The following is a 14,399-nucleotide window of genomic DNA, read 5'->3' as shown; positions in this document are numbered from 1 at the left end:
ACTCTTGCAATTACTAGGTTTGTAATGTTGGGAAAATGAGCATTGGTGAAGTGGAATTTTATCATCTGAAAATGAGTAGCTGATAAAAAAAAGGGGGGGTCTATCTTTGAATAGATAGAAATCACCAATGAAATCTACATGGCAAATCTTGGTCTCATTGTACGTGGCCCGTCTGTAGCATTTGACACACTGACACTCTACTTCTTGAGACACTTGCTTCTCTAGACTCTGGGCCACCCCCCTTTTGGTTTTTCACCTCAATTATTAGCAGCTGCTTCTCCTTTGCTGATTCCTGAACCTTCGACAACAGAGTGCCCAGGGCTGGGTCTAGTGAATCTCTTCTCTATCTACACTCATTCTATTAGTAATTTCATCTTCTCTCATGGCTTTAAGTAACATTTATACACTGGTGAAGTCCAAACATATATCTGCCTATTCAAAGAAATATCTACTAAGCAAATTAAGTTAACACTTACCGAAAAAAACTGCTGATAGACCCCTAAGCTTATTCTTTTATCAATCTTACAACTTCCCAGCCCCTTAAAATAGTTTTATTTAGTTTTTGCAGAAATGCCTTTCATTTTATTTGGATATTGGAATCCTACATTTATGTCATAAAATTTGGGAGCTGAAAAGAACAATAGGGATTAATTTAATATCCTTGTTTTATAAGTAAGGAAATTGAAATTCAGAGAATTTATGTCCAAAGTCACCCACGCAGAAGTAATGATTTTTTTAAAAATTGAATTTACTCATTTAATCTACTTAGATAATAAAGTATTTGAGGCATTTTCTTTAAAGGACTTCACAATAAAATAATGGTAAAATATAAAGATTTTAAAAATAGAAACTAGAGAAAATTTATGTGAAAGTAGAAAATCTGAACCCTAGTAAAAGATGCAATTAATATTATTTTAAATTTTGGATTGTCAGTAAATGTGCTGATTAGTTAGAGTATCATTTCAGACATGTTGAGAACAATGGAGAATCTCATCTGGTCCAAAACTCAGAGGTGCACTAGCCTCTGGGCATATTTATTAATTTATTTTAAGTAGTAATCAATCTTCAATATAAAACATGGTTGAACATTCGTGCTTGAAGTTTATTAGATATTTGCAATAGGCTGGAGCTATTTGGCATTGCCAAGTAAAAATATACTTTTTAATTTGTTGATTAGGCAACTGCTTCTTTATAATAGTTTATATTTGCGATGATTAATCATTTGAGACCTGCCTGTAGACACAGGGCACTGCATTATAAATCATGTCTTATTTTCATTCATAGGGAATGAAATGATGTTCATTTTTTGGACATGATTTGTCATTTGTAGGTTGTATCTGCTATCTATGTGAGCTAGGAAAAATGGATAGTTTGTCTTATTAAAAATTCTTCACCTTTTGTTATTATATTCTCTGCATAGCCAGAGAAAAACCATGAACAGGAACTACTCCATATCCCAATATTAAGCTGTAGTGAATTACCAATGGAAAGAAAGGTTATGGGTGAGTTTCTTTGTTATCAGATAAGTGAAATACATGCCAGCATCTGGACTTTTCAAATCATTTCATACAAGTATCATTTGATCTTTTTCTTTTTTAACGATACCTGCTTACTGTTTACATATACTGTCCTCTTTCAGAAGCATGGGAGTAATATAGGTGTTATGCCTTGAGATAAGAGTTCTTTTTCCTTTTGATGCAATTCCCTCCCGATCTCGGCGATATGTAATCTCAAAGTTAAAGCAGTTGCTGCTGTTTTATGAAATGCCACTCTCACTGCCAGAAATGTTCTTCTGTTCCCAACCTGCTATTGTGAAAGCTAGTCACCAGGGCCATTGTCACCGTCTGGTGACAATGTCTACTGTAATCCTAATAGGATTATTCAGATGAGACTATAAGGAAATTTAATCAAACATCAAGAGCAAATAGTATTCAGAGCTTTAGGACCAGACTTGCATTACAATTCTAGCACTGCCAGTTCCTGTCTGTGTGTCTTTTGACAATTTACCTCTATAGCTTGCAAATTCCTTATGTACACAATGGGGATTTTTAAAAAAATGCATCTCATGGGGTTGTCCTGAGGGTTGAATGAGCACTGGCATAAAGAAAAGCTTTCACAATTGGTATTTATTGATGATATTACACATAAGATAAAGGAAAGTACGTTAATCTATCTGAATCTCAGACTTATCTGTAACGTGGGAAATAATATTTCTGCAGAATTTCTGTGGATTTTTGATATAATGCATGTAAAATAGCACAGTATTTGGGTGTAAAAGGTGATCAATCATTTTATTGCATCTGCTAAGCTCAGTCTACACTATTTCTCTGGCCTTTTATTTTCTAATCATGGCTGTCAGTTAATATTTATTTAGTAAACAGAGTGTTAGGGGTCTGTTCAGGGTGATAATCTTGGCAAATAAACAGGAAGTACAATGTATAGTTTAGAGCACAGATAATCTAGGTTCTAATCCCAGCCCTGCCATTTGCTAATCTTGTGACCTTCAGCAAATTCTATAACCAGTCTGTGCCTCAGGTTCCTTGTCCATAAAATGGGAATGCTATCGTGTCTATCTGGTCGAATAATTGTGAGAATTAAATGAATGAATATGTATAATGGGCTTCAAGTAGCATCTAACACACAGTAACTGCTAAATAAGTGTTTGCTATAATTATTCCCCCAAAGAAGGTCCAAACCACAACTTTTCAGATTCATACACACACATGCAGGCACACTTGCATTTGCTCACTTACTTGCACATCTACCGTTGGGTGGTCAAGGCTGAATAGGAGCATGTAATAATTTACCCAATATTGAATTTAGCTGAGAAATTAGTTATGAACTATGTGCAAAGTAGATTCTAACAAGGCAAATTATTTCCTTACTCTAGGGAAGAGGAGTATGATCTTGAAGACACACCAATTTATGGTAACTTAGATAGCGTGGTCCCAGGTAAGTTTTATTTTTCTAGAAATTAAATTTATCTATAAATCAATTAACCCCACTTGATTCCACAAAGAATTCGAGGTAGCTTATTTTTTGTCACAGTCATATGTAAATGTTCCAATGGTAACCATAAATTCAAGTATTTTTAGCATATCATTTAGTATATATTTCCAAAGCTGCCTGTTGTAAATCGTATTGCAACATTCAGTGTAAATCAACATCCTGTTTTTCTATATTCTCTTTATTTCACTCTATAGCAATGAGAATACCGGAAGACTCTATTACCATGAATTTTGACACACACAGAATTCTGTGAAATAAAGCTATTTCTAGAACAGAAAATGGCCCAGGAAAACAATGCTTTATGCTCAGTATACAAAAGCAAATTTTCAAAGAACATGCTCTCTGGTTTCCCTTGTTTTAACTGGTCCTTTTAAAGTAGAGAACCTACGGTTACATTGATGACAAGCAGGGAAAGAGAAGCTCCAAATCATCACTGTGTGGGTTATACATTTTTTTGTTCTTTCGTAACAAGTACTCTTCAGTTCCCAGTATCCCTTATTACTTGAAACATCCCAACCACCCCCCAAATAAAATGCCCCTAAATGCCTCAAAACAAACAGCTGTGATCTGATCCCAGAGCTCTGATGAGAGAAGCTGTGAGAGGAACACTAGCACTTGCCCTGTAAGCACTTCACTTAATTCATGATAGGAGATTTGGGTGTTAACTCCTGTTGATCTCTGAGTCTCAAACACAGATTTCCAGTAATGGGCTAAATTTATCTGAAGCTCTATGTATAAAAACAGTATGCAATCTCCTAAAGTTAAGCACATGAGAATTTTATAGGAGTCAAGAATTTAGTTTTTGTCTTTCCCCCATTGTAAAGTGTCCTCTGAGCTCTGCTCTCTGAGGAATCAGAAACTGTTTTTCAGGAATAGACTAGTAAAAATAATTTCCTTCCTATTTCCCCTTGCAGAATTGTGGTGCCCACCTGTAATATTTGAGGACTTAATTTCTTATGTATTCTGGTGGCTCAAAGCCCACCATATCTGCAATGCCCATGTCTAATGAGCACAGGTGTTCCGCCCACAGGTTCTGATTTAGTGGTTCCATGGCAGGGCTCAGGAACCTACTAATCTAACAAGCCTCCCAGGTGATTCTAATGCATGTTTTCCATGGTCCATGCTTTGAGGACCATCACTCTATGGGCCTCTGAGTAAAACGTCTTACAGAAAAAATTACCAAGCCGTAGTCATCAACAGATGTGTCCTGTGCTTTATGCTACCTGCACCATTTGTAATCACACGTAAATAGAGGAGAACACAGGCAATCCTTTCACTCGTGGGAGCTCCATAGCATCTAAACAGTAAAGTTGCGACTGTCAAGTCCTGCAATGGTATAAAAAAATTAATATGATCTAGTCCTTATCCCAAGTGTCTAATTGTTAATGCTGTGGGGCACCAGGCTTCTCCACAGTCTGATCTGCAGAGAACAGTTCGTACTTCCTCACCTCTTTGCCTCTTCACCAAAAAGACTAGTCAAATGATCCCTCAGGGTTTCACATTTATAGCTAAATGTTGTTTGGGTCATGTATTTTTATACATGCCAGCATTTTTTATTTTTCCATTGTAAATCTCTTTTCAACTCCCAAGAACCAGTGGATGAAAACTGCTATGAACAAATGAAAGCCCGACCAGAGAGATCTGTGAACCAAAGGCAAGAATACGCCCCACCTTCACAGGCAAGTTTTGTTTTTTGTATCAAGGGCCAAGTTCAGCCTAGGTCGCAGCACAGCTGCATGTTTCAAAAACATAAAAAAGCAGCACATTCTGATAAACATCGGAGGCAGCCTGTTAGAAATTTTGCATTCTGAATCAGTGTCAAATTCTGGAGCCTGAGCTCTAATGAAAATCTCAAAGGGAAATAAATAGTACTCAGAGCTACACTTAAAGAGTCAAAATTGCGTACAACTACAAAGGCAGTAGATTTCAAGAGAAAAGTGGATTCTCTTCCTAAATAATTAAGCTTTTCCTTTCAGAGCAAAAAAATAAAATTACATGCATCATAGAAATAAATATAAAATTTGACACATGCAGAATGCTTAGAAGACCTAGATGTCAGGAATTTATGGCGGATGGGGTGAAAGAGGCCTTTAGTGAAGAGATAAATTTACTAACTATAAAAGACCATGGGACTTCCCTGGTGGCACAGTGGTTAAAAATCCGCCTGCCAATGCAGGGGAGACGGGTTCGAGCCCTGGCCCAGGAAGATCCCACATGCTACAGAGCAACTAAGCCCGTGCGCCACAACTACTGAGCCTGCACTCCAGAGCCTGTGAGCCACAACTACTGAGCCTACATGCTGCGACTACTGAAGCCCTCACGCCTAGAGCCCATGGTCTGCAACAAGAAAAGCCATCGCTATGAGAAGTCCACACACCACATCGAAGAGTAGCCCCATCTTCTCAACTAGAGAAAGCCTGTGCACAGCAACGAAGACCCAACACAACCAATAAATATATTTTTTAAAAGACATACTTCTGTTTTATTAAAAAAAAAAATGAGTGTAAATTTAATACAAGTCCGATGGCTATTGTCTTCTGGCAAGAGATTTACACAGGGCTTGTGTGGGGATAGGCAGGACTAAAGCCTAAGTAGAAACTGAAAAACCCAAGAAGAAATGGGTAGTTTATTCTTTTCCTACCACAATCAGCTCAGCTTCCTCAGATGTAGCCCTGCCGTTGACAATTCTTAGCATACGTCTGACTGAAGTGCTATAAATTTCAGTTATGATGGTTCTTTCTTCCCCTCTCCGCTCTCGTCCCTTTTTTTATGTGCTCTCGTGCTATTCCCTAGACGCAGTCACAGGGCCAGCATTTCCTATGCAGCTGTTACGTGTCAGGCTTGTATTATGTGCCTTATAGGCGTTATCTTTTTAGATTCCTGTAAGGGAGACAGCATGATTATTCCTATTTGACAGAGGCTTGCAAAAGATGAAGAACTTACGCTAGGGACTCAGGAACCAAGTGGGGAGACAGCATCCAAACTTAGTCCTGCCTAACAGAAAACATTCTCCTCCCCAAATGGGTCACAATTTGGAAACTTCCCATTAAGATAGAATTTCTCTTTTTCTTTATGTGCATCCCATTAAAAAATCAAATTCTTGGAATTTTTAAGAAACCAAGATGTGGTGAGGTTTAAACAAAATGTAAAGTCGCCCTCTCATGGGCAGATCTGTCATGTGGTGTTCAATTAATTGTAAGTTATATTTTTAGATAAAAGGTATGAAAAACTCCATGTTATAACATGGTCTGCAAAATTCACGATAATAAGAAAATCTCTCAAGGAAGGTTAAAATATAACTACACCACCTGAAATGCAGAGATTCACAGCACCTTAGTTATGAAAGAACTGAGAATTCTCAATAGAAGTTGCTGTTTAATACATGTGAGTTAAACAGGCCAGCTTCATTTGTGCTGCGTCTGGTTTTTACTCAGGTGGAAATTATGCAAAGCCTTAAAATGTCTTTAAAAGTCTGCTATTTTATAAATTATATATTTAAAGACAGTTCTAAGGAGATTTGTCTTTATTTCACCCTTCTCGTAAATTTAATTTCACAAATTAGAGGGAATCTCTATTTTTTAAGTTAATTTTTATTGGAGCATAGTTGATTTCCAATATTGCATTAGTTTCAGGTGTACAGCAAAGTGAATCAGTTACACACATACATATACCCACTCTTAGAGTCTCTTCCCATATAGGTCATTACAGAGTATTGGGTAGAGTTCCCTGTACTATACAGTAGGTCCTTGTTATCTGTTTTACATACAGCAGTGTGTATATGTCAATCCCAGTCTCTCAGTTTATCCCACCCAGAAGTAACTGCTCTATATTTGCTCAATTCCATTTTATTAGAATAATCATTATCATCAAAAACACCACCTAGTTAGCTGCTATGATACTTAGTTACTTTGGTCAATTACAAAACCATAAAGAATCTATAATATGTTGCAATAAAGCTTGATGTGTACAGTTCGGAAGTTGTAATGTCATTATCTAAGTCTGCTATTAACTAGGAAGAGTTGATCAGGAAACCTAATAATAAAATGAGTTCATGAGAGTTCCCATATCCTAAAAAATTTGAGAAACACAAATGTGAACTTGTTTCTCTTCTCTCATGCTCACGTCAAAACCTCTCACCCATCCCTCCCTTCCCTCCTATGTCAGGAGCATCCTCTCCCCTTTCCAGAGCCAACACTCCGACTTGCGCTCTTGACTATTTCTCCTACTTCTTTCAAGATCTTGCACCTTCAATTATTTAATTTGTCTCCATTTCTTTCTTTAAATGAATTCCTATTTACCTACCAATATACACAAATCTCCCCAACATTTAAAAACAAAAACAAAACAGCAAAGCTTGACTTCAACCTGTTTTTCTCTCTAATTCCTAAGCTGGTTTTAACTTTCCTCCATAGTTTCCATTTCTTTTCATAGATACACATTCTTTTATTCCTGTTTATATATTTTCCACCCATCTATTCAACTGAAACAGTACTTCGGATGTCGCAAATGACTCTTACACGTACAATTTGTGGTCCTTTCTCAGGACTCACGTTCTTTGAACTCTGCAGGACTTGATAAAGTTGACCAGTTGTTGACCAGACCTACATTATTTGGAATGCTTTCAATTATAATTGCAAAAACCCAATTCAAACCACTTTAGCATAAAAGGGAAATCACTGGCTCATATAACTGGGAAATGTAAGGGTGTCTTGTTTTTGAAATGATTATATATGAGGGCTCTCTCCATTTCTCTCCCTGCTTCTCTGTTACTTACTTCATTCTCTTTTATTGCCAACAGACTCTTCCACTGAGGCTGGGGGGGCCACTGGAGACTCAGATTTTCTTCCTCCCAAATCCAGGAAAAGATATCTTTTCTATTTCTGCATCTATACTTTAGTGCCAAAGATGCTGTGTAATTGGCTCTACTGAAGTCACATGCCCACTCTTGGGCCAACTTCTGTTGGCAGGAGGATGGGCAGTGTAATTGGTTCTAGCCTGGGTCAGTCACATGCTTAATCCTGTGCTGAGGTGGAGTACAGAATTGTAATTGGTAGGCTCTCCAGGACCAGATAGAGGAGAGAAATTTCCTGAAGGAAAATGGAGAATTTATCAAAGAAAGAGAGCAGAACAAAGTGCTGGGCAGTTGAAAAAGATATCCACCACTTTGTATTACTAAGTGCCTTTTGATTATTTTTCCCACTTCATTGACATCTTCTCTATCTAGGCAAAAGCAAAGCAGTTCTTAAAAGCACGAGGTGTGTTCAGGAAGCAGTGAAATGTACAGTTTGCTGGAAATACAGAGTTTATGTAGGCAACTACTGGGAATCAAAATAGAAGGTGTGAAGTATAAGCATAGGAAACCTTGAATGCCATGCTATAAAATTCAGATTCCAGGCTAAAATTTTTGAGACAGGATGGTAAAATATGGAAGTTATGCCTTAGGAAGATAATCTGAGGACAGAGTGTGGGCTGACTGGCAGAGTGTAGAGACTCAAGCAAGGATATCAGTTACCTACCCACAATTTTCCAGAAATGATTATTTTAGGAATAAAAAGTCAGACAAAGATACCAGAGAGGTTGTAAATAGAGCCATCCCCCTTGCTGGTAGAGAAGGTCAGACATTTAACTTTTAGCATGAAAACAAGTGCCAACAGGGAGAAGCTTATCCACACATTAGGGGGTTTGTGAATCCAAATGTTGCTTCTTTACACCAGACCCCACAAATTGATATAACTTTGGCTTACTCTGAAAGGTAAATCCTTAATACAGAAAATTTTGGTTTATTCAATGGCTGTCCTAAAGTTTTAGCCTACAGCTCTGATAATTATAATACCACCTTACTTTTGGACCTTGAAAAACCAGCTTTGAACTATGCAGGTCTACTTCAACACTGATTTCTTTCACTAGATGTGTACTACAGTGCTACACAGTGAGTGGTTAGTTGAATTTCTGGTTATGGAACTGCGGATATGGAGGGCTGAGTGTAAGATTATACGCGAATTTTTACCTGCTCAGGGGCTTGGCATCCCTAACTCCTGTGTTTTTCAAGGGTCAACTGTATATTATCTCTATTTGCTAATAACATTGTAAGATAGGTACTCTCATTTTATAAAGAAGAGATTCAAAATAGTTAAAACAAAACAAAACAAAAAACCCAAACAACTGCCCAAGGTCCCATGGCCAGCATATTACAGAGCTGGAATTCAATCCTGAACGTTCCAACACCGAATTCAAGGTCTTGTCTTCAGGCCTATTGCTTTCTGGAAGTTTCTCTAGTCTCCTGTCCTTCTTATTATTCTAGTACTGACCCAGCTCTAGGCCAGGGAAGATTACCAGGCTTTCTTAGATGCAAATGAATATCTCCAAGACTAACCTAAATGAGCTCAAAGGGGTCTGGGGACAGGTAGGCAAGAAGGAAGTAATAGGGAAAAATGAGAAATGCAATTCGTGCCAAATGCCAGTCATATAAACATTCACTGTTATTCTTATACATCTGAGTCTCAAAAATGTAGAAAAATTTGGGACTTTTGTGGGTACCATCAAATGACCAATTATTAAACGTATGTAAAACAGATTTTTTTAAATTTATTTTGCTGCATTGGGTCTTTGTTGCTGCACACAGGCTTTTTCTAGTTGTGGCGAGTGGGGGCTACCCTTCGTTGTGGTGCATGGGCTTCTCGTTGTGGTGACTTCTCTTGTTGCAGAGCATGGGTTCTAGGCTAGGCACACGGGCTTCAGTAGTTGTGGCACATGAGCTCTGTAATTGTGGCTCTAGAGTGCAGGCTCAGTAGTTGTGGCGCATGGGCTTAGTTGCTCTGTGGCATGTGGGATCTTCCCAGACCAGGGATCGAAACCATGTCCCCTGCATTGGCTGGCGGATTCTTAACCACTGCATCACCAGGGAAGTCCCCCAAACAGATTTTTGATTGGTTAAATTCCTACCGGTCATGCTTTGTTCTCAGTTTAACAAATCAGAATTTTGTTACTTGATAGGCGAAACATAGGGCAAGCACTCCCTCAAGTGAAAGCAGGGGTAGAGGCAGGTAAAAACCCATCTAAAAGGTTCATGTATATTTTGATTATAAGAAAGAAATAAAGCTATACACAAAAAGTTCATTTAAGCATTTTCCACTCCAAAGCCTTGGATTGACTGTTGTTTTTAATTATCATTTTAATTGACAAATTCGGCAAAAAAGTTAGATGAAGCCCAGAAAACAAGCTGTGTATTTTTTGTAGGCCCTAGAAATTCCCAGAGGTCGTTGAAGTTAAAGAATGGCTAACGATGAAAAATTAACATGTCTTTCTTTCTAGGAAACTGAATCACGGATGTTCTATGCCTCACTAGGTCGCAGCTGTGAGGGGAAGCGCAGAAAGCCCAAGAAACAGAAAACTTCTTTGTCAGACAAGGATGAAGATGGACAGGCACATGCAAAGGATATGAGCCTTTCTAAGACTACTTTGGTGGACAGTTTCCCACCAGAAAGCGAGGCAATAGAGGAAAACATTCATGATGACCCCATCAGGCTGTTTGGATTGATCCGTGCACAGAAAGAAACTGAAAACTAGCTGGACTAGGATCTAGCTCGTGATCCGGCTCCTACTGGACGTGATTGTTAAAGAAATGAAGATCCCGTATGACACAGCATGATTTCTCAGCGTGATGATCTGATTGTCTATTGTTGGTGGGACAGTGGCTTATCTTTTATACAGAGCTTATGTTATGCACACCAAATGGAATACCATACAAATTAGTTATTTAAAGTAGTTATTTGAATTTACTTTGAAAAATACCTATGCAGTCAAATGTAAATGAAATCAAGTTTGCAAACTGATCCTAATGAAATCATAACTTCAAAACAATTATTAATACTCAATGAAATAAACCAAAAAAAAAAAAAAGGTTTTAAGCATAAATATGTTTTGGATCATGTTGAAAGAAAAATAAAAGTCAATGTTTTTTTAAAAAAAAAACAGTTCTCCTTTGTCCTCAATGTGAAACACCCCATAATTGGAAGAAATTTCTGATTGAAATGGGAGACATTAAAACTTCTTTCTAAGAGAAAAAGGATAATCTTCCTAAGAAATATTTTTCACAAATGGAAATGTCTGTTAGTTCTAAAAATTATTATAAAATTAATGCATACTCCTTGTAACAATAATAGTATCAAAAAGAATTTAGATATTTCACTAGCCAGAGATAATTACCGTGATTGACTTTCTGTATATTCTTCTAGATATTTTTCTGGGCATGACCATGTATATACCAATATGTATGACCAGTAGTTATTTTGGTTTTTTTTAACCAAAAAAAGCAAAAGGGGGAATGATTATTTTATACATATTATTTAAACTTTTTTCATTTAACAATAATATATTGTAGATTTATTTCCACTGTTATTTTTAACTATAATTACAGTTATAATTTTAATGCCTGCATAGCATTTCATTGATGATTATACCAAAACTTATTTAAATAATTTTGAAGTACATTTAGCTCACTTCCAATCTCTGGTTTTTTTTTTTTTTTTTTGCTTTTATAAATAACATTGTAATGAGAATGGATCTCTGCACATATTTGGTACTTGTCTGACTTATTCTTGAGGCTAAATGCCTAGGAAGAGAATTGCTGCTTTAAAAGGTGTGCATTGTGTAAATCTCTATAGAATACATTTCTGAAAAGCCAAGAGTTTGGTCAAAGTGTGTGTCCTATTTAAACTCTGATAAGTGCTCTTAAATTGCCCTCCGAAAAAAATATTTTTAAAAAACTTTATCTTTCCCCATTTGGAGTAGGCATTTAATTGGGTGTCAAATCATCATTGACCAAGAAAATTGTATATGACAGCTATCAGCCCCCTCTCTGAGCAAAGCTTAGTAGATTTTAGCCACCCTTTGAATTGTTTGTGGAACTCCTGTGGCAGTTTACATACTAAGTTATACAATGATGAGGGAAACAAACAGAGACTCTGAACTACAGGCTAGGAGACAAGATGAGTTAAAGAAATGTGTAGCTACTAGTAAGAAAAATACTATTAAGAAGACAGAAGAATGAGAGAATAATGGAAAGAGAGCATCTCTGAAGAGGAAATTTTAATTCTGAGAACTGTACAATGAGAAGGAGACACCCAGGTAAAGAGAGGAAGGAAGAGCACATTTTGTGTAAGAATTCTATCTGTATTTGGAAGTGCCTACTTATGTCAATAATTATTTTCCATTATGAATCTGTAGAAAATTAAATGCTCATGGCAAAGTAAAATGTTTTAAGTTGTCCACAGTGCCATAGGAAATACAAAAAATATTAATATCTAAAGGCAGGAAAAAAGGAATCAGGTTTCTAATTCCAGAGAGGAGCCAATAAAAACCCACAAGAAATAAAGTTAATAATTAATAATTACATGTTGACTTTAAGTTTTTATGTTTAATTTAAAATAAAATATTTGCTATCCCATATGTTTATGTTGTTACATTTCTATATATACCATGGTTCAGTAAAAATAAAGTTACATTGTATTTTTGGCAGCTGTTTTTTCCTGTAAATATTCCACATCATTCACTTTACCTGGCACCTAGAAATATTTGAACTTTTTGCCTCTGGTTTATATCATTTGAATTCCAAAATATTTTATAGTTTTGTGTACCAGATATATCTGATGCACATTAGTCAGGAAGGTTTTTAGCTACAAATTTAAATTCTTTAATAGATATAAGGCTCTTCAAGTTATCTATTTTTTTTTTGTTGAGTGGACTTTGTAAATTAGTGTCTTTTGAGGAATTTGTCCCTCTCATTTAAGTTGTTAAATTTATTGGCATAAAGTTGTTCAAAATATTCCCATATTATTCTTTTAATATCTGTAGAATTTGCAGTGATTTCACTTTTTTTTATACATCTTTATTGGAGTATAATTGCTTTACAATGTTGTGTTAGTTTTTGCTGTACAACCAAATGAATCAGCTATATTTACACATATATCCCCATAACCCCTTCCTTTTGAGCCTCCCTCCCACCCTCCCCATCCCGCCCCTCTGGGTAGGAGACCTAAATAGACATTTCTCCAAAGAAGACATACAGATGGCCAAGAGGCACATGAAAAGATGCTCAGCATCACTAATTATTAGATAAATGCAAATCAAAACCCCAATGAGGTATCACCTCACATGGGTCAGAATGGCCATCATCAAAAAATCTAGAAACAGTAAATACTGGAAAGGATGTGGAGAAAAAGGAAACCTCCTGAACTGTTGGTGGGAAGTGTAAATTGATACAGCCACAGTGGAAAACAGTATGGAGGTTCCTCAAAAAACTAAAAATAGAACTACCATAGGACCCAGCAATCCCACTACTGGGCATTACCCTGAGAAAACCATAATTCAAAAAGATACATGTATCACTTCTCTTTGATACTGATAATTTCTTTTTTTCCCATCTAGAGATTTATCAATTTTATTGATTTCCTGAAGAACATTATTATTCACATAATTTTTCTATTGTTTTCACATTTTCTGTTTCATTGACTTACACTCAGATCTATATTATATCCTTTCTTCTGCCTATTTTGTGTTTCATTTGTTCTTCTTTTTAGCATTTTAAGGCAGAAACTGAGGTCATTAATATACGAGGGTGAGTCAAAAATTATCTGCACTCTGGCTGTAGAATTTATTTTAATTAACTTTTAGAAAAGCCAATTACATCATTTTTCAACATAATCTCCTTGCTTTTCAATACACTTGTCCATCTGTCAACAAGCTTTCACATTCCCTCATTAAAAAATGTTTTAGGCTGAGCTGCAAGCCACGAAGGCACCGCTGTCTTCACTTCATCAGAAGTGAATTTGGCTCCTTCTTGATGGCTAACACTTGTGCGACCTTCCTTGAACTTCCCTATCCATTCAAACACACTTCTTCGCAACAAAACACTTTCTCCATACTGAGCACAAAGTCTTTGATAAATAACAGCAACAGGTACACCTTCAGACCACAAAAAAATGAATCACTGCACACTGCTTTTCTTTTATGCAAATCACAAATAAATCCATTTTTGCTCACACCACAGTTACAGATGAACTGAGGCAACGTTCACAACTGCACAGCAGTGACTGGGGAGGCAGTAGCCTTGAACAGAAAGTGCTGATAAGACAGTGCGACCAACAGAAGTTTTAATATAACCAGGAGTGTGGATAATTTTTGACTCATAAAACTTCTTGTCTAAAATAGGCAATCTCACAAATTTCCCTTTTTTAAAATATTGTTTTGCTTTAGCTGCATCCCACAAATTTTGATATGTGCTTTCATGTTCATTCATTTCAAATACTTTCAGTTTCCCTTTGGATTTCTTCTTTGACCCACGGGTTATATATAAATGCATAATTTCCAAATATTTGAGGATTTTCCAGATC

General features: G+C 36.6%; 1 protein-coding gene across 2 annotated transcripts in view; it reads left to right on the top strand.

Moving 5' to 3' along the window:
* LOC130830307 (T-cell receptor-associated transmembrane adapter 1) overlaps positions 1–10,837 on the top strand; it is a 33,399-nt gene extending 22,562 nt beyond the window's left edge. For both annotated transcript variants that reach the window (XM_057697476.1, XM_057697475.1), the window contains 3 exons: positions 2,891–2,952; positions 4,600–4,688; positions 10,321–10,837. In XM_057697476.1, coding sequence (XP_057553459.1) covers positions 2,891–2,952; positions 4,600–4,688; positions 10,321–10,575 — 406 coding nt within the window. In that variant the 3' untranslated portion in view covers positions 10,576–10,837. The remainder of the gene's footprint in view (positions 1–2,890; positions 2,953–4,599; positions 4,689–10,320) is intronic.
* The last annotated feature ends 3,562 nt before the right edge of the window (positions 10,838–14,399 follow it).

This window comes from Hippopotamus amphibius, chromosome 10 (assembly GCF_030028045.1).
Source record: "Hippopotamus amphibius kiboko isolate mHipAmp2 chromosome 10, mHipAmp2.hap2, whole genome shotgun sequence".
NCBI classification, from domain to species: Eukaryota; Metazoa; Chordata; class Mammalia; order Artiodactyla; family Hippopotamidae; genus Hippopotamus; species Hippopotamus amphibius.
This window is presented reverse-complemented; position numbering and strand designations above follow the sequence as displayed.